The 23427-nt window shown below is 40.3% G+C and overlaps 1 protein-coding gene across 1 annotated transcript in view; it reads left to right on the top strand.

Moving 5' to 3' along the window:
• The window catches only part of Aatf (apoptosis antagonizing transcription factor), a 108188-nt gene that overhangs the window by 71362 nt on the left and 13399 nt on the right, over nucleotides 1–23427 (top strand). Inside the window, exons 10-11 of the mRNA XM_050119563.1 lie at nucleotides 1360–1440; nucleotides 8612–8683. Coding sequence (XP_049975520.1) covers nucleotides 1360–1440; nucleotides 8612–8683 — 153 coding nt within the window. The remainder of the gene's footprint in view (nucleotides 1–1359; nucleotides 1441–8611; nucleotides 8684–23427) is intronic.

The following is a 23427-nucleotide window of genomic DNA, read 5'->3' on the forward strand; positions in this document are numbered from 1 at the left end:
GGTGACTAAGGATGTTGAACATTTCCTTAAGTGTCTTTCAGCCATTTTAGATTCCTCTGTTGAGAGTTCTCTGTTTAGGTCTGTACTCCGTTTTTTTTTAATTGGGTGTGTTCTTTTGGTGACCAATTTCTTGAGTTCTTTGTGTATCTTGGAGATCTGACCTCTGTCTGATGTGGGGTTAGTGAAGATCTTTTCCAGTTCTGTAGGCTGTCGTTTTGTCTTATTGACTGTGTCCTTTGCTTTACAGAAGCTTTTCAGTTTCAGGAGGTCCCATATATTAATTGTTTCTCTCAGTGTCTGTGCTGCTGGGGTTATATTTAGGAAGTGGTCACCTGTGCCAATGCATTCAAGTGTACTTCCCACTTTCTCTTCTATAAGGTTCAGTGTCAAACTTTTACTGTTTGCTGATGATCTGATAGTTTACATAAGCGATCCCAAAAATTCTACCAAGTCTGCCTGTCTTAAAAAGTAAAAATAAAAGAGATTATATTGAGGGAGGGGGGAAAAAGAGTCTTTACCTTTTATTAACACACACTTAAATATTATAGATAGAATATAAATATTATTATATGTAGAAAATACAAACAAGTATAAGATTAGTGAATAATCAAGAGCAGATGACCCAGGTTTGGTTCCCAAAATTCACAAAGTAGAAGGAGACTCCCTGAGTTGTCCTCTGACCTCTGTACATGTGCTGTAGTATGTGTAGGCATGAACAAGTGAGTGCACACACATCTAGATAAATAAATAAGTGTACATTTTTAATTAGAAAGGAAAATAAAAAATACTGAGTATTAGAAAGGGAAAATAAAAGTTAGAAAATTAAGCTAACATGGTTGTGTCTTTAACTTCAACACTTGGGAGACAGAGGCAGATTCGAGGAGAACCAGGACTGCATAGAGAAACTTTGTCTCAGGAAACTAAAAGAGAGAGGAGGGTGATGATAATGTAATTAAAAATGAATTGATGCTTTCAGATAAACCAGCACTTGCAGCATCTAGAGACTGTGCACAAGCCAAAACAGCGGAAACTCAAGTGGCTTCTACTCTATGGACTTTTCTGCAGACTGACAGATTGAGTGCTTGTCACAGCAACTCCAAATACTGAGGAGCATTGTTAACCAGATTTGTTGTAGAATTTCCCACCTGCCATTTGTTTTTTTACCATTGCACAAATCCTCCCCAAGTCACTTTGGCCCTGAGGAATTTGGTTGGTGGTGTGGGTTTTTTTGTTTGTTTGTTTGTTTTGTTTTGTTGTTGTTTTGTCTGCAGGGTTGTTAGTGAGAAAAATTACAATTTTTCAATATTCATAGCTGTTTCTTTGGGTGATGTTGCATAACATGGCTTGTGAATTTCCCAGGCAGTGGCTTGCAATCCAGAAACTACGAAGCAAGATCCGAAAGAAAGTAGATAGAAAAGCCAGCAAAGGAAGGAAACTTCGGTAAGTTTGTGGGAAGCCAATGTGCTTTGTTGCTTCTCTTTCATTTTGATTGTCCTGTCTTTCTTTCTCTTGACCATTTTAGCCTTGATTTTGTTTTTTGAGACAGGTTGACCTTGAACTAAAAGTCTCCTGCCTGAGTCTCTTGAGTGTTAATATTCTGGCATATTCTTCCACACACACCCACTGCTCACAATTCTGTTTTTATGGATGATAAAAATAACAAATTGATGTGTAAATGTTTTTAAGACCATTTTTTTTACTCTAAAAGGGAAATACAGTTTATTGAATGTTCTATTGTTGTCAATGGATGTATAAAATACAGTAGTGTTTCCCTGAAAGAAATAATTAGAAAACAAAGGAAAGATGATTATTTTAGCTTTAAAAAGACAAAGTGAGGGGCTGGAGAGATGGCTCAGTGGTTAAGAGCATTGCCTGCTCTTCCAAAGGTCCTGAGTTCAATTCCCAGCAACCACATGGTGGCTCACAACCATCTGTAAAGAGGTCTGGCGCCCTCTTCTGGCCTTCAGGCACACACACAGACAGAATATTGTATACATAATAAACAAATAAAAAAAAAGACAAAGTGAAAGACTTTGAAAATGTTAACAGTATACTTACATGGGATGAGGAATATAATTTTTATGGGAAAATAGAAGTATTTTTGATGTATGAAGACACTCCACTCTGCACTAATGAGTCTAAGGAAAGTACAGACAGGGCTGGAGAGATGGTTCAGTGGTTAAGAGCACACACTGTTCTTACACAAGATAAGTTTGATTCCCAGTAGCCTTATCAGGCAGCTCCAGGGGATCTGATGCCCTTCTGACCTCATGGATGTACACATGTATACATAAATAGATAATAGTAGAAAATACATTTTTTAGAAAGATACAGACAAAAGACAGAGCAAGAGAGTAGGAACTGACATTTCTATATTTTTAGATTTATGTCCTGAGGCTAGAGTGGGGTAATATCATCTGACAAAAGCTCAGTATCAAAGAATCTGCTATAGTTCAGGTGCATGCCAAAAACCATCTTTATATGTATGCTTTTAGATAGATAGCTAATCTTACAGCACTAGAGAGCCTTTCTTTTATTAGATTTCCTTTAGACAGATATGGATCTGTTTTACTTTTGAATGTCTTCAGACAATACATGCCTGTAACCTCAGCACTCAGGAGGTGCAGTCAGGAATATTGTAAGTTGGAAGCCAGCCTGAACTACTAGAGGGAGAAAACAAACTTCACAAAAACAGATTTCATAATTACTTTACCTTGTTCGGGATTTAACAAGACTCACTAGGAAATGCTGATTCAGCTTTGCAGAAGTGCACAGGAGCTACCACTTTTTCTCACTGTTCAGCCGAAACTGTTAGAATCTTTCCAGTTTTCTCCTGTGTTGAAATGTGCAGCTCTTGTGCTTCTCTGGGCATTTTTACTGTGTGATTAAGAGGGTGACTCGAGCTTCACTGCCTGAGTTTGGGTTCCAGTTCAGACAGTGACTAGTGCATGCTTTGGGAGACCTTAAACTCTTTATGCTGGTTTCTCCATTTGTAAAACAGGCATGATAACCACTCAGAACCAGTTTGTGGTGGTGAGATTAAATGAAGAAGTATATGGAGCTCTCAGAATAGTGCTAGGTTCCTGGTAAGCATTGTAGTGTAGCAGTATTGACCGCCATTGTAGCTGTGACTGTTGCTGTCATTCTTCTAAGACTGCTGGGTCAGCTGGCCACCCTCGTGCTTGTTTCCGTCCACAGTTCCATTCCTTTTTCTGTACCGGTCTGTCTCTTTTTCCCCATGGGGATTTAAAGAATGTTACTAACGGTATGTTATAAATGGCAACTATAGTCTTTACTGTTAGTTCAGGTTATACTCTAGGACTGTGTATAAGACTAGCTTACTGGGGTCTCTCCAGAGGAGCAATTGGAAGACATGGGTTCAAGTCTTGACTCTGTCTGGTCATGCTATTTTGGATCTTTATTCTCTATTCCCCACTGTTCTCGTTTATTAATTAAAGGAGATAATCCCTGCTTGATAGATTTGTTATGGGTATTAAGTGAACTAATGTGTATATATCTAGTACATGGTAAACATTCTCTTATGTTTATATAATGGTGTTTCTCTTGGGAATAAATTATATCTTCCAAAGAATTGAGAGAGGCCAGCTGTGATGGTATAATCTGTAATCTTAGCACTGAGGAGGCTAACGCAGGAAGATCAAAAGCTTGAGGCCTACTTTGGCTACATAGAGACCCGGCTTCCTGAAAAGTAAAAAAGGAGAGGGAGGAAACAAGAAGATATTCTACATTTTTGTTACTGTGAATTTTTAAATTGTTAGAACCAAGAGCTGTATGTACCCTTTGTGCTCAAGAATAGTATTACTTTATCCTTTCCGATAGCTCAACCTCACTACCAACTGCAGTGCCTTGTAGATAGTAGTCAGTCAGAAAGTGCCTTGGATAAAAATGATGATAATACTACAATGATTGGCTGTGACTGTAAGCAAAGCATAGATTTAAAAACCTGGATCTGGAAGTGGCGCACACCAGCAGTGTGCCTGCCGAGAATGCATGAGGCTCTGCTTTCAATCCTTAGAGGAAAAAGAAAAGTCAAGGTTGGTATTGGAAAGCAGGTACTCTTCTGTTATGGTAACTGATTGAGAGCATGGGACTACTGCTCAGATCGAAAGACGTTGGTCAGGATTTTTATTTATCAGGTTGAAAGAAAACAGTATTGTGTGTGGGGATGTACGTGTGTATGCACATGTGTATGGGAGGTGTCTTCCTCAGCTGCTCTCTATTATTTATATTGACCTAGGCTTTCTCACTTGAACCCAAAGCTAGGCTAGGCAGTTTGCTGGGGTGGGGGGTGGGGTTGCTTCCTTTTAAACACAGAATTATAGGCAGTAATCAGCTATACCTGCTTAGCGTTTGCATAGGTGGTGAGTAGCCAAACTCTGGTGGTTATGCTTCTTTGGCAAACCATTTCCACTGATCAGGATTTTATTTTAATGAAACTTGCTTTTATTATTTAATTTATGAAGTTAATTTCATTAAACTGTTAATTAGACGTATGTGTCACTGCAATTATGTAACTTGGTAGTGGTTGCAATCCCTACCTGCCCAAATACTCAGAGACATTAAAATCTTATTCTGGCAACATCCATGCAAGAGACATGCTTAAGCAAAACAAGACTAAAGGTTAAAAATAAGAGGGACTGTAGTCGGTAGATCAAGTCTGGAAAAGCAGGCAGACCTTGCAGAAGGTGATTCCTTGCTGTTGAGTGGGTGCTACATTAAGGTGTGCAGCCTGCACAGGAAGACTGCAAGGTGCCTTGTCCCACTGAACCATGAGAGACTGATTAGACCAGGTGGAAGCAAAAAGAGTATTATTTGTATAAACATTTGCCTGTTTGAGACAGTGGGGCCATCTTGGGTATTTCAGGCTTAAAGTGAAGGTAGAGGAATGGCAGGCAGTGAGGCTTGGTGTGCAGGTGAGTGCTAGATCACAGCCCCTCTCACAGTTTGGGCTTTGTTCTGTTGACCACCATGAAGCATTTAGAGATTCCATGCAGAGAAGTATTGTCATCACTCTAGTGTTTTAGAAAGACAATTCTAGTGTTTTGTGAACTAGGACTAGAAATTTTTGAGAGCAAGGGCTTGATGAAAGCGCTGATACGCTGAACCATGAATTCAGGTGAAGACTTAGTATTTCATAGTGACTTCATGTGAAGATTGTGAGTAGGCTAGAATGGTCACCAGCATATGCTACAAGGAGAAACTCTGTTTTGTTTGTTGTTGTTGTTGAGAGAAAGAGTGGATTCTGTTTAGAATATGTTAAATTTCATACAACCTTGAAAGGTCTTTTTTTTGTTTGTTTGTTTGTTTTAATCAAGGCCATGATTTTCCACTATCCCTGGCTGTCCTAGAACTCACTCTGTATGCCTGGCTGGTCTCGAACTCAGAGACTCCTGCCTCTTCCTCCTGAAGATGGTTCTAATCTTTTTAGAGACATTTTTAATTGAGAAGGGTATGTGTATTTATTGCTGGATAGTTTAGAAGCAATTTAATTGCATTTCCTCAAACTGTATAATATGACAAGTCTATAATGAGAAAAACAGAACCCCAAGAGATATCACATATATGAGATTGATAGAGGAAGAGGAGTTCATAAAGAATGCTGAGGAGGCGAGACAAAGGCAGCCTGTTGTTCATGGGAGTGTTTACCATGACCAAAGTGCCTGGAATGTCAGAGTCACCAAGATCTTTTCCCTTCTCATCACTTTGTCAACACAAATATCAAGATAACTCTCTCTCACTCGAACTCACTATGTGGATCAGGCTGGCCTCGAACTCACAGAGATCTACCTGCCTCTGCCTCCTTAGTGTTGGGTTAAAGGTGTGTGCTACCACTACCCGGGTACTCAAGAATCTTTTGGCTTCTGTGTAAGACTAGAAGCAACAGCCAAAGAACTTTCCATACTAGAAATGTTGTTTCCCTCTTTGTCTCTCCCTCTCTCCCTCCTTTCCTTTCTCTCTCTAGACAGGGTCTCACTATGTAGCCTTGGCTGACCTGGACCTCTCAGTGGACCAGGCTGGCCTTAGACACAGAGATCTACTTGCCTCTACTTCTTGAGCACAACACTTATTGTATGGTTTGTTTCATAAAAGCCTTTAGTATACCAGCTAATATGATGACCAAAGTCATGCATAATTCTAGTTACTAGCTAAATGTAGAGGGAACCAGAGAAGTAGAAAATCCCCAGTGGAACAAGCACCACAGCAGATATTTTATTTCAAGTTTTTAAAAAATGTGTGTGTGTATTCATGTGTGGCAGTAGCAGTTGACATCAGCTGTTTTCTCTATTGTTCTCCACAAACTTGAATTTGCCATTTTGGCTAGGCTATCTGGTCATCAAGCTTCCAGGAAGCTCTTATTACATCACTGCTCCAGCACTGTGGTTACAGGTACCTCACTATGCCTGGCATTTCAGTGGATTCTGGGGATCCTAACTCAGATCCTCTGTTTTGCACATCAAACACTTTACACCTTGAGCCACTACCCCAGCTCCATATAGCAATACATTTTGTAGATAAAGCCCACAAGTAGATACTAAACCAATGGGCAAAAAAACATCTGAAAAGAGCCAGGATAGTCTCCGTGAGTATGAGACCTACTGGTCTGCATAAGTGAGTTCCAGGCCAGTTAGAACTACATAATGAGACCCTGTCCAAAAAGAAAAGGAAAAGTTTGAGGGGAAACAAATATCCTCATGGTCTCAAATTATTGTTAGTATACACAAGGCCCTGTACTCAGTCCCAGTACCACTGAAAACACAGAAAAAAAAAAATCCTTTTTGAGTCAGGTGTAGTGATTGACACTTATAATCTCAGCACCCTGGAAACCAGGACAAGAGGATTGTTTCAGTTTTATGACCAGCCTGAATTGCAATATGAGCTCTGTCACAAACAAAAACTTTGAATTTTTACATTGTGTAAAATGTTTGTAAAGAAAAGAAACTAGGGGACTGGAGAGATGGCTCAGTGGTTAAGAGCATTGCCTGCTCTTCCAAAGGTCCTGAGTTCAGTTTCTGGCAACCACATGGTGGCTCACAACCTTCTGTAATGAGGGCTGGTGCCTCTTCTGGCCTGCAAGCATGCATGCAGACAGAATATTGTATGCATAACAAACAAATAAATAAATATTAAAAAAAGAAAAAAAACTATATAGATGTCTTTTTATATGTGGTATAACAACATTAAATAAATTCTATAGACACAAGAGCACTCTAAAGGTGTGAAGACAGTGCAAACTATTAAGTGCAGTCATTTGTTGCTTACCAAGAGGGGAACCTGTTAGGTGACCGACTTATACATTTAAAGAAAGCTAGTTATTGTAGCCTATGACACAAAGACTGTGTAGCCATCACTAGCCAAAATATTATATGTGGGGGATAACTGCATTACAGTTTCATTTTTTTTTTATGATTAAAAGGGTGGTATTTATTTAAAGAGGAAAAAACTTACAGATCACCATCCCAGACAACAGCCCTCTGTGCAACCAGGAAGGGAGTCTAGTCGCTGGCGGAGCAGGAAGTAAAGAGAGCAAGTGGAGGAAGTAGCCGGTTTTTTTTTTTTTTAAACTGTGTTTGTGCATGTGGGTATATATTTTTTTCTGTTACTCTTGAGTTGAAAAAATTCATGCTGTTATTTTGTAAAATTCATTTGTTGAAAAAAGAATGAGGTTTGGGAGGTTTAGATATGTGTGATTGAATAGGGACTTATTTGATATCTGTAAAATGTTTCTAAAACGGAAATAATTATGCATGAGGATATTTATCGGATTTTTGTTTTTAAATGTTTTGCTCAAAAAGAAGTTTTATGTATTTTTCTATGTTTTTGGTTGTGGAGCAGTCATCCAAGCTTTTTCTAATAGGAAGATTAAAAGGGGTACATTGTTGAATTCTCTGGTATAATCAGATTTGTATTAAGTGGTATATTTAATTCATTTTATCTGGAAATTTCAAAGACTGTATACAAAAATACATTTTATATATTGCCAGGAAGTACAGGTGCAGTAGGTTAAATTTCATGACATCTCAAATTAAAAGTTGACCTCAGAGTTGTTCAGAACTTCATTGTGCTCCTTCAGGTAAAGATGGGACTGTGAAAGAACCAGCACAGTTCCCGTGGAGATGATAGAGTTGTAGGAATCTTTCCTGGCTGGGGAACCAGTATCAGGGAATGGCATTGTTGGCACTGCCTGTTCTCTTGCCAGTCCTCTTGCTAGTAGGTGACTTTAATGGCACCGAAAGCTAAGATGCACACGGAGGAGGAAGCTAATGTAGTTGGGCCCTCATTGATTTTTATCTGGAATAATATTTAAAGGTTTACGCATGTACAAAGACACAAATGTATTGTTTCCCCTCCTATTTAGCTGTGATTTACATGTGTCTATGTCTAACTGTGATTTTCACTATTCTATTAGCAGACTGTTTCCTATTGCATTAAGGGGAAAAGAGAATACAGTTGCAAATGCCTGTGATCTTTCCCCTCTCCACTCTGGAACTCAAGTCCATGGGATCACTCATGAGGTTCAATTGGTAGAATATGTTTTCTTTGCTGAGTTAATGATTGCTAATGTTGCTGTCTGTTTTCTTGCTTTATTTAGGTTTCATGTCCTTAGCAAGCTCCTGAGTTTCATGGCACCTATTGACCACACTTCAATGAATGATGATGCCAGGTGAGCAGTAGATTACTTTTATATCTCAAGTGGCTTCATGAGAGCCTGGTATTGACCAGTTCTACAGCCTATTGCCCTCCTGTTTCTTATCAGTCATTGGCATTGAAACAGGGTCCTTGTCATGTATTTACCCCATGATTACTATAAAGCCAAATCAAAATTTCCATAAATCTCAACACTGCCACATAGTGGTTTTGTTTTGTCTCAGCATTAGTCCACCGACCTGGATCATCAGAGCTCCTCTCCATGGCAAAGTCAGTGCTCTGTGTGTTGTGCTGTGTGCATATGGTCTTTATGCGACACTCAGGAGTGGACGTGTCGCTTCTGTTGTGTTTGTTAAAGCTGCTGTTGGGGATAACAGACTTTATTTTTTATAAAAGAAGTATGTGTTCATGAAGCTGAAATGATGGGATATATCCAGGGGAAGTGTTGCTATTCATTATTATTCAGAGATAGCACTTTATTGTTATTGTTTTAAGGCAGAGTCTTATTGCGTAACCCAGACTGGCATAGAACTCAGAGTTCTGCGTGCTTCTGTTTCCCAAGTGCTGAGATTAAAGACATGTGCTATATTGACTTACTTACTTTATTTATTTATTTATTTAGTTAGTTAGTTAGTTGTTAATTTATTTTTATTTCTTAAAATTCTTAGCTCAGGCTAGACTAGAACTCTGTATAGTCTAGACTGGCTCGACACTCATCCTTCTGTCTTCTCCCAAGTGAAGGGATTACAGCTGTTTGCCATCTCACACAGCTAATTTTTAAAAATTAATTAATTAAAAGAATAATTTCTTGTGCTAGCATTTGGAAGGATGGGACAAGTGTATTTCTGTGAGTGCAAGGCTAGCCTCGTCTACATAGCAGGTTCTAGACCAGCCAGGGTTGCATAGTGAGTTCCTGTTGAAGAAGGGGGAGGAAGAGGAGGATGAATTATCTCTTTTCTATTTATTATTTGCATTCTACTCTAATGAAGAGAATCCCCTTTCTTATATTTATTTACCATCGAGTGATTCATTTATAGCAACATGGGCTCCTGCTTTCCTGTCTTACTCAATGAATTATTTTGATATTAAAATTGTATAGATTGGTGGAAGCCCTTTAAGCTGGTTTGTATCCTTTTGGTATGACACCCGACGTTCTTTGTTTCCTTGTTGTTTGGCACATGATACTTAAAGTTTATCTGTTTTGTTTGGTGGTTTGTTCTTAGGGTTTCACTACATAGCCCTAGCTGGCCTGGAACTCTCTTATAGACCAGGCTGGCCACCATACTGGGCTTATCATAACTCTAATACCTTTCTTGTGCTTGTTCTGGAATTACTCTTTTTTTGTTTGTTTTTTGTTTTTGTTGTTTTGTTGCTGTAGTTGTTTTTAAATTCCGAGACAGGATTTCTCTGTGTATCCCTGGCTATCCTGGAACTCCCTGTGTAGAACAGGCTGGCCTCAAACTAACAAAGTTCTGCCTGCCTCTGCCTCCCGAGTGCTGGGACTAAAGGCATACACCAGCACTACCTGGCCTGTGAGCATTTTTATCATTAAAATAATTTTTAAGGGGCTGGAAAGGTGGCTCAGTGGTTAAGAGCACTGGCTGTTCTTCCAGAGGTCCTGAGTTCAATTCCCAGCAACCACATGGTGGCTCACAACCGTCTGTAAAGAGGATCTGCATACCTCTCCTGGTATGCAGACAGAATGTATACAGAGTAAATAAATAAATCTTTTAAAAAAAATAATAATTTTTAAGATTCAAATGACTTGGTCTATATAGTGAGTTTCAGGACAGCCAGGACTTTCACAGAGAAATCCTGTCTCGAAAGACCAAAAGGGAACAATAAATGAATAAATGAATGAATGAATGAATGAATGAATGAATGAAAAAAATTACTATATTTTTAAACAATTTATTCTTATTTTATGTGCATTGGTGTTTGCTTTTTTGTTGTTTTTTTTTTTTATGTCTATGTGAGGGTGTCAGATCTTGGAGTGACAGACAGTTGTTAGCTGCCGTGTAGGTGCTGGGAATTGAACCTGGATTCTCTGGAAGAGCAGTCAGTGTTCTTAACCGCTGAGTCATCTCTCTGGCCCCTGACTATAATATTTTCATATCGTTTAGCCATTCACTGACTGGTAGACATTATTTTATCACAAATAATGCTGTGGTGATATTTTAGTGTAAACATTTGCCAAGTAGTTGTAGGTTGGCATGGTTTTGCCAGGTGTCACAGGTAGCCTTTCAACTTGCTACCAAACCCCATCAGATCACTTTGCCTCTTGCCTGTGAAAATAGTAGATCTATGGGCATAGGCAAGCACAGTTGGCTGTTTTTCATTTGACTTGTTTGACTATAAAGTAGCTTGTGGATAATCCTACATACCCTTGTATCTGTTTTGTGACCACATTTTTCTCAAGTGCTTTAGAAGTGGATGCCTAGGTATGGTTGCCTTTTAGTGGCTTTTGAATCTAATCATTTGAAAGTTCCAAAGTAAAAGCTAAGTGCTGTTATTCACATCTGTAATCCCTGCACTTGAGAGGTGGTGAAAGTATCAAGAGTTCAGGGGGTGGGGGAATCCAGTGAAGAGATGACTTAGTGGTTAGAAGCATGTACTGCTCTTCCAGAAGACCTGAGTTCAGTTCCTACCAACCACGTCAGATGGCTAGCAATTGACTACAATTCCTGCTTGAAGGGGATCCAACTCTTTCAGCCTCTTCAAGCTCCTGCACTTACATGCCCATACCTACACACAAAACACACACAAAATTTTTAAAATTGAAAGTAAATCTTTAAAAAAAAAACAAACAAACAAAAAAAAGATCGTAAGATCGTGGAGACTAGAGAGATGACTCAGTGCTTTCAAGGACCCAGTTAGATTCCCAGCACCCACATGGTGGCTTACAGCTATTTGTTACTCCATTTCCAGGAGATTTGACAACCTCTTGTTGCTTCTATGGGCACAGGCACATATGGTACACATACATACATACATGCAGGCAAAACACTTGTACACATAAAATTAAAATAAAATATCTTTAAAAATTCATGATGAGAAGTCTGGACAGATGACTCAGTAGTTAAAGTGCTTATTCTTCTTTCAGAGAACCTCAGTTTGGTTCCTAGCACCCAGGTTTAATGGCTCACCAACTGCCTGTAATTTTAGCTTCAAGGGAGTTCATGTCCTCTTCTGGTCTCCATGGGCATCTGTTTGCATAAATGTGCATATCTGCACAAATAAACCTAGAGTAAATTAAAAAATAATAAAGGAGAGGGCTGGAGAGATGTTAAGAGCACACACTACTCTTGCAGAGAACCCAAGTTCAGTTCCCAGCACCTACATCAGCTGCCTCACAACCGCCTGTAATGCTAACTTTAGCTCCAGTAGTTCTGATGCCTCTGGGTTCTAAGGGTGTCTGCAGTCAGGTACATATATCTTCACACATACAGACATACACACACTTAAAAAAGTAAAATAACAAATCTAAAAAAAAATTGAGCCTATAATTAGTGATCCTAGAGAAGCTAAATAAGAAGGAGAACCCAAAGAAAAACATATAGGCATCCTCCTGAATATTAATCTTCATCAGGCGAGGAAAGGAGACAGAGACAGAGACCCACATTGGAGCACCGGACAGAAATCTCAAGGTCCAAATCAGGAGCAGAAGGAGAGAGAGCACGAGCAAGGAACTCAGGACCGCGAGGGGTGCACCCACACACTGAGACAATGGGGATGTTCTATTGGGAACTCACCAAGGCCAGCTGGCCTGGGTCTGAAAAGGCCTGGGATAAAACCAGACTGAACTTAGCGGACAATGAGGACTACTGAGAACTCAAGAACAATGGCAGTGGGTTTTTGATCCTACTGTACATACTGGTTTTGTGGGAGCCTAAGCAGTTTGGATGCTCACCTTAGGAGACCTGGATGGAGGTGGGTGGTCCTTGGACTTCCCACAGGGCAGGGAACCCTGATTGCTCTTTGGGCTGACAAGGGAGGGGGACTTCCTTGGGGGAGGGGAAAGGANAAGAAAGAAAGAAAGAGAAAAAGAGAAAGAAAAAAAAACAAACACAAAACTATTCAAAGCTATTCGTTAACTACATAGTAAGTTGGAAAGCCAGCCGAGTTAACGTGAGACCGTGTCTCAAAAGTTGTAAAGTAAATTAAGTGTGTCTTTGTTGTCCTGTCTGAAAAACAAGTTAAAATGTATTAATAAGAAAGCTAGGTGTTATTTTGGAATCAGGCTTTCTCTGAGTAGCTCAGATTGGCCTTGAACTTAAAATTATCCTTCCTCTACCTCTTGAATACTGGAATTACAAGGATGTACCACTGTACCAGTTTGAGGTTATATTATTAGCTCAGACAGTAAATGAATAGTAGTAAGTTCTTTTGAGTACATTACTATGGAACCATTTAGAGTCCAGTTTTCCATTTCTTAGTTGGGAGCTCTCTTTTCTTTCCCTCTGTCCCTTCCTCCCTTCCCTTCCTCCCTTCCTCCTTCCTTCCTCCCACATCTTCCTTTCTTCCTTTCCAGGCTCTTATGCATCATACACTGGCCTCAAACTTGCTATTTGGCAGAGGATGACCTTAAACTTCAGATCCTCCTGCCTTTACCTCCTGAGTGCTGGGATTACAGGCGTGCACTACCATGCTTTTTTTTTTTTTTCCTTCAGTGCTGGAGATTGAAAGGGTTTCAAGCATGCTAGGCAAGTACCATACCAACTCACCTGAATCTCTAACCCTGCATTTTTCTTATATTACTTGGTACCCCAGAGGTTCTTTGTTTCTTAGAATGTTATCTATACTTATTCTTTTTTAAAAAATTTATTTATTAAGCATACAATGTACTGCTGGCAAGGAAGGCACCAGGTCTCATTACAGATGGTTGTGAGCCACCATGTGGTTGCTGGGAATTGAACTCGGGACCTCTGGAAGAGCAGCTAGTGCTCTTACCCTCTGAGCCATTTCTCCAGCCCCCTATACTTATCGTTTTTAATGATGTATTACATGCTACACTTGAAAATTATTTGAAAAGCCAGTCATGGTGGTACTCACCCATAATCTGAGCACTTGAGAAGCTGAGCCAGGAAGATCAAGAATTCAAGGCCAATGTGTCTCATACAATGGAACCCTCATCTCAAACCAAAAATAAAACAAAAAAAGTATTTGAGAACGAGTGCAACAGTTAGAATCATTTGATACTGGACACCTAAGAAGCACAGGGCTAGAGCTGCTTACATCTCTTGGTCTCTCCTGACCCTGTGGTCCAAAGGTAGATGCCAGCTTTAGTCACCAAACATCTACTTGAGACAGGAAGAGGAGGAAAGAATGGTGCCAGCCATATCTGTGGGCTCTTGTTTTGTGTAAAAGCTTTCCCAGAATTCCTTGCAGCCTCCTTTTTTTTTTTTTTTTTTTTTTTTATTCCTTTGACCAGGTCTGTGATGCATTGCCACCTCAGATAGAACAGTAAAGGAGAAGGGGTTAGGATTGCATCATTTGGTCAGCAGACCTGTAACACTCTGTAGTTAAAGGATTGTTGTTGTTATATAATAGTTACCAGCATCTTTCTTTTGTCGATTAGCTCTATGATAAAGAAGTTGACAATGGTCTTGTGACTGGAGAACTGAACATTTGTGTTTTGCTGTTGTTTTGTTAGTTTTGAAACAGGGTCTGTTTGTAGCCCAGCCTGTCCTGGAAAGGCTATTGTGCTCACTATGTAGACTAGACTGATCTAGAACTCAAATCTGCCTGTTTCTACCTCTTGAGTGCTGGGATCAAAGGTGTTCGCCACCACACCCTGCACTGAGCATGTGTTTTCTCATAGGGCACTCATTCATATTGTGTTTCCTGAGGGTGAAGTGTTCGTCCTCTAAATGAACTATGAGTACTGTAACTGAAGATTAGCATTTCTCCTTCTAGAATCAAAGCTTCTGGGATTGGTAGTCATTAGTTTACCTTAAGTAAAGAAGGAGAGAGCAGTAGCATGACCTCTTTTGTGAGTTTTGTTTTTGTTCATTTGAGAGTGTCTTGCTGTGCATCCCATGCTGGACTTGAACTCATAAACTTCGTCCATCAGCCTCTTGAATGCTTGGATTGCAGGTGTATGTATGCCACCATGATTGGCCTTTGTTTTGTTTTTCTTCAGTAGGAAAACTAAATTGAAAGTAATGTGGTACAGCCAGGACACTGTAACTATAGGTTTTGTATCTAGATTCAGCCAACCTTCCATTGAAAAAATTTAGGCCCTGGGAGATAAAGCATGAGGAGACCTCTGTTGGAATCCCCAGAACCCAAGTAAATTCTGGTGCAATAGTGTGCATCTGTAGTCCAGTTCACTTACAGTGAGATGGGAGATAGGTGCAAGAGCATCCCTATAGTTTAATGGGCCAGCTAGCCTGGAGTACACAGCAGTGAACAAGAGACCTTGTCTAGTATAAGGTAGACAGGGCTAGCAAGATGGCTTATTGGGTAAAGGCTCTTCCCAACAAAATAGATATGAGTTTGATTCCTGGAACCCACATGGTAGAAGGAAAGAATTGACTTCCAAAAGTCTTCCTCTGACCTCCTCACAGATATACCCACATATAATACGGTAAATAAGTATAAAAAATAAAAATAAAACAAGGTGGAAGACAGACTGACACCCAAGGTTGTCCTCTGACCTTCACTTAGATACCGTGGCATACATGTGCCTGCACTCACAGTCATGAGTTTTGTGATCACACATACACATACATGCACATACATAGTAAAATATTTAAAGAAAGAAAAATTATATATGGGCTTGGCGATATAGCTTGGCTGTAGGACACTTGCCTAGTGTGCCTAAGGTTGTGGATATAATCCCAGATCCACTAAAATGGGATGGAAGGGAGCGGAGGGGGGGGCAGTTATTGTTGACTGAGGCTGCTTGTTCATTTTCCGGCTGCCCAGACCCAAGTAATTACACAGAAACTATATTAATTACAACACTGCTTGTTTAATAACTTATGCCTATTTTTAGCTAACTCTTACATCTTAAATTAACTCATAATTCTTGTCTGTGTTAGCCATATGGCTTGGTACCTCTTATCAGTGAGGCATTCTCATCTTGCTTCCTCAGCATCTGGGTGACAACTGCAGACTGAGCCTTTTCTCTTCCCAGAATTCTCATATTCTGGTCTCCCTGCCTATACTTCTTGCCTGGCTACTGGCCAATCAGCATTTTATTAAACCAATACAAGTGACAAATCCTTACAGGATACAAGACCATTGTCCCACAGTAAGTTATGTATGTATAGAACATGCCTTTCCTTGGCATTATACTAAACATTACAGTAAACGATGATTACATAGCTCATATAATACATACTGAATTCAATAGTAAGTAGAGATGCTTAAATCTAGTAGTTGGCAGAAGTTTATGCAAGTGCTATACTGTTTTATATAAAACTAAAGCCTCTGCAGATGTTGGTATTTGTATGTTCCCCATGAATGCAAAGAGAGATAGTTGTCATTGCAGTGGTGGGTTCTAGTGTCTTAGGGGAAGGGAGGCGTCCTGAAGCCAGTCTGCCATGTGTTTTAAGGGACCACTGTACTGTGGTATTCATCCAGTAGTATTCTGCTTTGTGTTTCATTTTTATGTCATGATGGAAAATGTTCACGGTTGTTTGAATGTCACTGTCTCCTCAGACTGCCTTCCTCAAGTGAACAGTTTGGGGTTTGCTAACTTACAGATAAATCATTCTTGCCATGGATGTGCGAGAACAGAGATTTAAACAATGAGAATATTTGTTTTTCTTCTGATTTTGAGTTAGAGAAGGACTTTATACGCATAATGCAGGGACCAGATATCACATAGGTCTCACTGTGAAAGACATCAGAACCAAGGTTTGTAGGGAAATGACAAACTAGAACAAGTTAGGCAGTGCTCTGCTGTAAGTAGAGTATCTGCAGCTTCCTCATATCGCAGCAGTTGTAGGGAGCATGTGTCAGACTGGAAAATTATACAGTAAAAATGTAAAGAAATGCAAATTAAGATAATGAGATACAGTTTTTTTCTTTTTTGCTGAAAAACATTAAAAGGACTAGTAATCTGCAGTGATGGTGTGGGGAGTGAACTTTCATGTACTGTCGCTGTGTGTGTGTGCGTGTGTGTGTATAAGGAGCTTTTCTAGGATCTGTTTTGCAATATTGTTTATAATGTTGAAAAATAAATAATTCAAATAACCAGTTCTGTAGGGAACTTGTTGAATAAAACTTTTTATGAAATTATAATGATTCTAAGATACCAGGGAGGCCAAGTTATTATTATTGAGAAAGAAGTAGTTTTGTATAACACTCAGTAGAAAAGGTAGCCTGCAAAACCATAATATAATTCTATTTCTGAGTTAACAAGATAAACAAGTTGAGTCTCCATTGTTCAAATGATCAGAACAGAAGATTCAGGAGTTTCTCAGGTTTGGGAATATTTGCATAGACTTCACCAACTGCCTCCAGAATAAGAAAATCTGAAATAAAAGAGGTGCCACACTTTTCAGCTATTTGAGCAGTATGTTGGTACTCAAAATTTCAGATTTTAGGGGCTAGCATGAATCTTAATGGAACAGCTCTTACCCAGCTTCCCTGGAGCACTGCAAAAACAGAACAAAGCACAAGTTTAAGATTTTTATATGGATGGTACCCAACATTTATAAAGCAGCACTCTATTTCCATAGTATCCAGTGCCCCTTCTGAACTCCACACTCCAGGAATACAATGTGAACTTTCACCAGTGTACATACATACAGGCAAAACACACATAAAACAAAATGAATAAATTAAAATATAAAAGTTAAAAAACACTAAGCAGGCGTATGGTATCCTGCTGTGTCTGTATTAGAGTGTGTATCCTCAGTAATTACCAGTGGGGAAGGGACTGGATGACAAGGAGTCAAGAGACAAGTAGTGCTGTGGTTCTCCTGCCTCCAGGCTACCCCTAACCCACTCTATGAGAGAACTCATGCTGTCTCTTATTAAGAAGTGAGAAGCTTTTGATGTTTATTGCTGGGGGCTGGGGAGAGGGTAAGTAAATGATACTCTTACTCTATTGTGTGTCTGTAGTATTTGAACTTTCTACAAAGTTTGTATTGCTTTGTATCAACATCAACAGAAAGCTATTTTCAGTTTCTGGAATTACATATATGAACCGTGGAGGCGGTGGGAAGGTTCTGATATTCCTCTGTTGGAGTATGTAAAGTGAAAGATGGCCTCTCCCCCGGTGTTCATACCCTAAGCTGACGGTGGCACCTAGCTACTTCTTTCACGCTCCCTTCCCCAACTGTGGTATCCTGTAGGTAGGCAACACAGCAATCCCTGCACTCTTGAAGTTTTTTTTACCCAGAAGCAGCTCCCCCACAGTTCTGAGTTGATCCAGGTCTGGGGGTTGCCTTCATCTCTCTGCAGGTGTTCCTTGGCTCCAGGCTATTGTTTGCAAATAAGCCTGAATTGGATTTATACCCAGTGGGTCTAGGGGCTCTTGAGTGCTCATCCTTGACTCTCCCATGTCCCTGTTCAGTTTGAGCTCAGTAAATTCCGATTGGGTGGATTGGACTGAAATGGGAATGCACTCATTAAGAGAAAGAGAGGACCTCTGTAACACAGGAAGTTAAATATCCTCATGGTCTGTGGAAGGGCAGTGTGGCATCCCCACCTTGTTCCCTGTGGAGTGTTCTCTAGTTAGTTAATTCTTGCTGATAAAAATTCTTTTCTCACAATACGAATTTTTGTCTTAAGTGATCTGTTAAAAAAAAAAAAAAGCCTTTTTAAATGCAAAGTGGCCCAGCTGAGCGTTTGTGTCATCTCTTCCCTCGGGCACTTTCGTTAGTGAAAATCTTGTGTGATCCTGATGTGTCCTATGTCCAGTAGGGGTGCACTCCAATTCTGAGGGAGACGGCACATGTGTCTGGCACACATTTCCAGAATTGAAAGAATTTTAATGTGTTGGCACAAGGGTTACCATGAGCCTGAAAACAAGCCCAGCTACCCTGGTTTGCCTGTCCAAGGCAGAATGTCCTGTGGGTCTTTAGAGACAGCTAGAATGGACTCTGGAGAACAGGCATGAGCTGCCACTCTGCACAGGTTCTCACTTCCCCTCTGGCTTATGGACAGAGGTCTTTTTAAGCTGGTTAAGGATTTTGAGAAGCTGAGCTCCCCTTACCTGGTGTGAGTACTGACCACAGTAAACTTCATGACCTTTCTCTGCTCTGCTGATGGCAAAGCACTGGGAGATGGGGAGATTAGCTGTCTTTTGCTGTCTATGCTAGGCACTTGGAGATTGACTTTGAAGATGTAAGGTTTTGTCACGGGTGGTGCAGGTAGATGTCAAACATGTGCCCTTGCCAAGACCCTAAGACTTGCTGAGAAGGTGTCTGTGGTTAAACCACACTGACACTGGCTTCTGCTCTTGGCAGGGACAGGGCGTTTAAGCAGTGACAGTCAGCTGGGTACAGACCAGAGAAAAGTGGTGTGGCTACGTTTGCTACCACTTCTGAGAGGATTCCCCGACCAGATTGATTCTGGCACTGGCCCTTTTTTTTTGTTGTTGTTGTTTTTGTTTTGTTTTGTTGTTTTGTTTTTTTCGAGACAGGGTTTCTCTGGTTTTGGAGCCTGTCCTGGAACTAGCTCTTGTAGACCAGGCTGGTCTCAAACTCACAGAGATCCACCTGCCTCTGCCTCCCAAGTGCTGGGATTAAAGGTGTGCGCCACCACCGCCCGGCTTGGCACTGGCCCTTTTAAATGCAGGTTATGGCATTTTTCTGGGTAGCTTATTTCTTGTAACTCTTATTATAAACATAATGGCAACATTAACATTTAGAATTGTTTGGTTCCTTTGCAACAAAACAAACAAAAACACCAAATTCTCTTAGTAATAAACAGCAGCCTTATCCTCTCTCCCTTAATAAAATATCACAAGGAGAAGGACCCTTTAATGGTAAGTATTGTGTACTGAACACATTATTGTTTTACATCCAAGTTTAAGAAATGTACAAATGTAAGCCCATCTTGTAAAGTACCTTGTCAACATCACAACCATGTTGCTCCTGAGGTGCCTTGGTATCATAGAATTCCTACAGGCATTTTGTCTTTGGCTTGCCATTTTTGTGTATGGATCTGCAATCTACATGTAGGCATGTTCACCACTCTCCTGCCCTGTCCCCAGCCCATAACCCCTGCTTTCTTAAAGCTCCCCTGCCTATTGTGCTGTTTTTATTGCATAGAAGCAGGCATTGGTCTTGATGAGCTCTTGTGCTGTAGCTGGCATGACATTGAGAGCTCATCTGCTCATGATCCCAGGAAACATCTGTTGGGTAAGAACTTCAGGCAAGAATGGTTAAAATACAGATGTTTTCTCTGAGGCTGCTTATCTCCTAAGAAGACACAGGTTATTCTGACAGGTGAAGCAAGTCTGGGCAGATATGCAACATTGATCTAATCAGCAGAACAAGAGCCCCACTCTAACTGGTGTTACCTTTTACCAGTGTCATTAAAGGCGCCCATTACTCTTTTATTAGCTGCTCCCTCTCTTCCTTATCAGATTGCAGAGCAAACATAACTCACGGCAGTGATTTGATCTCTGTTAAAGAGGATTACGGCTTTGCATTAACTGGATTGACATAGTTTATAATTCACTTGTTGATACTCAGGCGGGTGTTGGCACGTGCCTGACCTCCCCCAGCAGTGCTGAAGGGAAAGGACCCCCATATGTCATCATTAAAGATGGCACTCAGTACAGACAGGAGATCCAGCCTTTCCTCCAGTAACAGCAGAAAGGACAAAAGGAACACTCTCAAATTCAAGCCTGAGACTTGGTCCAGACTCTCAAAACTGGCTTGAAAAGAAAATAGTACTGTTGTGTCTTTGCTTCTCTGGTTTGCTGCTGTTCGGCCTCTCACTCTAGAGAATTTGAGCTGTCAGATTGAAGTTTGGTTCCAAGCAGGATAGAGAGTGATAAAAGCGCATCTTCTTAATCGCACTGTGGACACAAGCAGATAAGCCCTTCAGCGTGGGGCTTTGTGCTGCAGTGTTCATTTCTGTAGCCACACTTTCAGCATTTCCTCGTGATTTGAAATTCTTTTCCCTTCTAAGGGTATTGCATATTCTTTAAAGTGGTTCTAGATGTTTTTCTTAAGGATTTGTTTTAAATTTATTATGAGATTCTAAATGTAGCATCTTACAGATACTGCTTTAACCATAGCCAAAGTGGCTTCCAAGTATGTAGCTCAGCTTTCCACCTTTCTCTTGATTGGCCATTTCACACATATTATTAATGTTTCCTAAAGTGATCCCAGCTGACATCAGATTGCTAAGGTGTGTAGACCATTTTTGTTTCTTCATAATGCCTTAGTTGCTCTGTTTTTCCTACCCTGAGTTGACTACCCAGTTCTGATCAGCAGTGAATGACTGTGAAAGACAGTGAGGGGCGTGTTACTCCCTGAGCACTACTGTGTCAGACCTCGAATCCCAAACCTGCCCTCCTTCCACGTTCCATTCAGCCCTTATCAGAAGGCAGTGAAATGGCCACATGGTCTATATTTTGTGATTAAAACATTAAGGCATGGAGTAATTAAATAACTTGCTTAAGTTAAAAGCAAGTTGTGAACTAGAGTGTCCCAGAGTACAGCCTGCTAACCTCTGCTGCTGCTGCGGAGTTTGTCTCTCAACCAAAGACAAAATTTTAACTTGCCTAGAGTAAATTCTTTTGTAAAGGGGCATTATTTATATAAGGAAAGCTTTGCTTGTAGGCTGTTTACATTTTGGTACAAGTCACGAATTCCCCAAGCCTGCCCTGTGGTTGTGGTTATTCTGTCTGGTGCAGAAGGCCTAGACTTTGTGATAAGCTTTGCCCTACATCCAGTCCTGAGTATTGTGTCCATTTGCTCCCATAGACCTAGTTCCACTATTCCAGACCTGTCACCTCATCCTTGGAGTACCTTTTCTTCTATAGTGAAAAGAATACATGTGTTTGGAAGAAAATTTGGAAAATACAGAAAGCACAAAGTTCTTCTAGCACCCTGCACTTCTAACGTGTGTTTGCTTGTGTTGTGTGTATTCATGTACATGCTCTGGCACACATGGAGGTCAGGAAACAACTTGAGGGAATTGGTTCTTTCATTCCAGCATGTGGATTCCAGGAACCACGTCTGGAGCCTGGCCTTTACCAGCTGAACCATCTTAGCAGCCCTGCTTTTATCTTTTACAAAGAATTATTGTGTGTGTATTTTATTCAGACAAGTACATACACTTCTATATTTTTATTTCAGTTGCTTTGTAACCATTTTGGTGCACTTGTTTTTTGTTTTTTAAACACACAGTAACAAAATTCATTACAAGACCTTTTTGTTGTAGGGCATTAAAGCTACTTTTACATATCTATACATGTCCGTACTGTGTTTGTGCTTGGTAGTCCTCCCTCCATACCATACCCCCACGTCCTCTAGTTCTCTCTGACTTCTGTTCCTGCACTCGAGTTTTGTTTAATACAGAATATTGTGCTGTGCTCTCTCCAGTTCTTGGCTCCCTGGCTTTTTTGAGTTCAGGTGTCCATCTTGTGACCATGTGACTGTCACGTGATTGCATCAGCTCCCCATGTGCTCCACCTTCACCTTCCTTGACTCCCTGGAAGGAGTATGCTTTTCTTTACTGTAGAATGAACTTTATTTAGTCTTCCTTGTCTCCATTCCTGTGTCCTTGTCACGTGTTAAAATAACATGCTTTTATACCATCCTATTGTGAGTCTTTCTCTGTCTCCCAGCCAGTTCCCAAATAACCACACCAAGATTTATTATTATTATGAAAGCTAGGGTGATAACTTAGGCTTGTTTCTAACTAACTCTTATAACTTAAATTAACCCATGTCTGTTAATCTGTACTGCCATGTTCCTCATGAATGTTACCTCTCCTTTAGCATGTTTTACTTATTCTCCGTTTGGCTGGCAACTCTGCCTTCTTCTCAACATTCTCTCTGTCCTGAAAACCCTACCTAGATGATTGGCTATTGAGCTTTTCATTAAACCAGTCTGAGTGATAAATCTTCAGTGTACAAAAAGATTATTCCACGCAGTCATCCAATTTGGGCTATATCCCAGAACACACACACACTATGCACTCACTGCCCTTCCCTGTGGAAATGTCCAGTCATCTGAGATCCAGGCACTTGCCTTTCCTCATTCCTTCTGAGGGGGTGACTCTTTCTGTCTGAACCCTTCCCTGTCTTGTTGGCTCTTCTCTTATGATATTTATTGCAGTTTACGAAAGCACTTACTAGAGGGTTTTTCTTGCTAAGAACATTAACTCACAAGTATAAGAGAGTGGCTGTTGTCAAGATATTAGCCCAGAATAGTATCTTTTAACCCTAATTGTATTCTGCCTATTTAAAAACATTTTTGTAGCACAGGTATTGTTTTCAAGACAATTTATTTAAGGCCTTCTAAGTCACTGTCAGCACTCAAAGCCAGAGGACTGACTGGAGGTGAGTATGTCCACTATAGTGCTCATGTGCAGTATGACCCAAAATACCTTCTCTGTGTGTCTTAGTGTCTTTCTTTATAAAGTGAAAATACTTAACCCTTCCCGGTCACCTTTTTTTTTTTTCTTCAAAGAATGAAATGCCTTTTTTTTCATGTTTGTTAGTAGAGAAGACTATTTTAAATACATTCTTTATGAATAATATTTAAATAAATAGTTTGTGTTTCCACACACCTGCATGTACCCTTGTCGCTTTGCCTAGGCACAGCAACATTTCCA

The sequence above is a fragment of the Alexandromys fortis genome, unplaced genomic scaffold, assembly GCF_014885135.2.
Source record: "Alexandromys fortis isolate MF-2015 unplaced genomic scaffold, M_Fortis_MF-2015_v1.1 scaffold_173, whole genome shotgun sequence".
Classification (NCBI taxonomy): domain Eukaryota; kingdom Metazoa; phylum Chordata; class Mammalia; order Rodentia; family Cricetidae; genus Alexandromys; species Alexandromys fortis.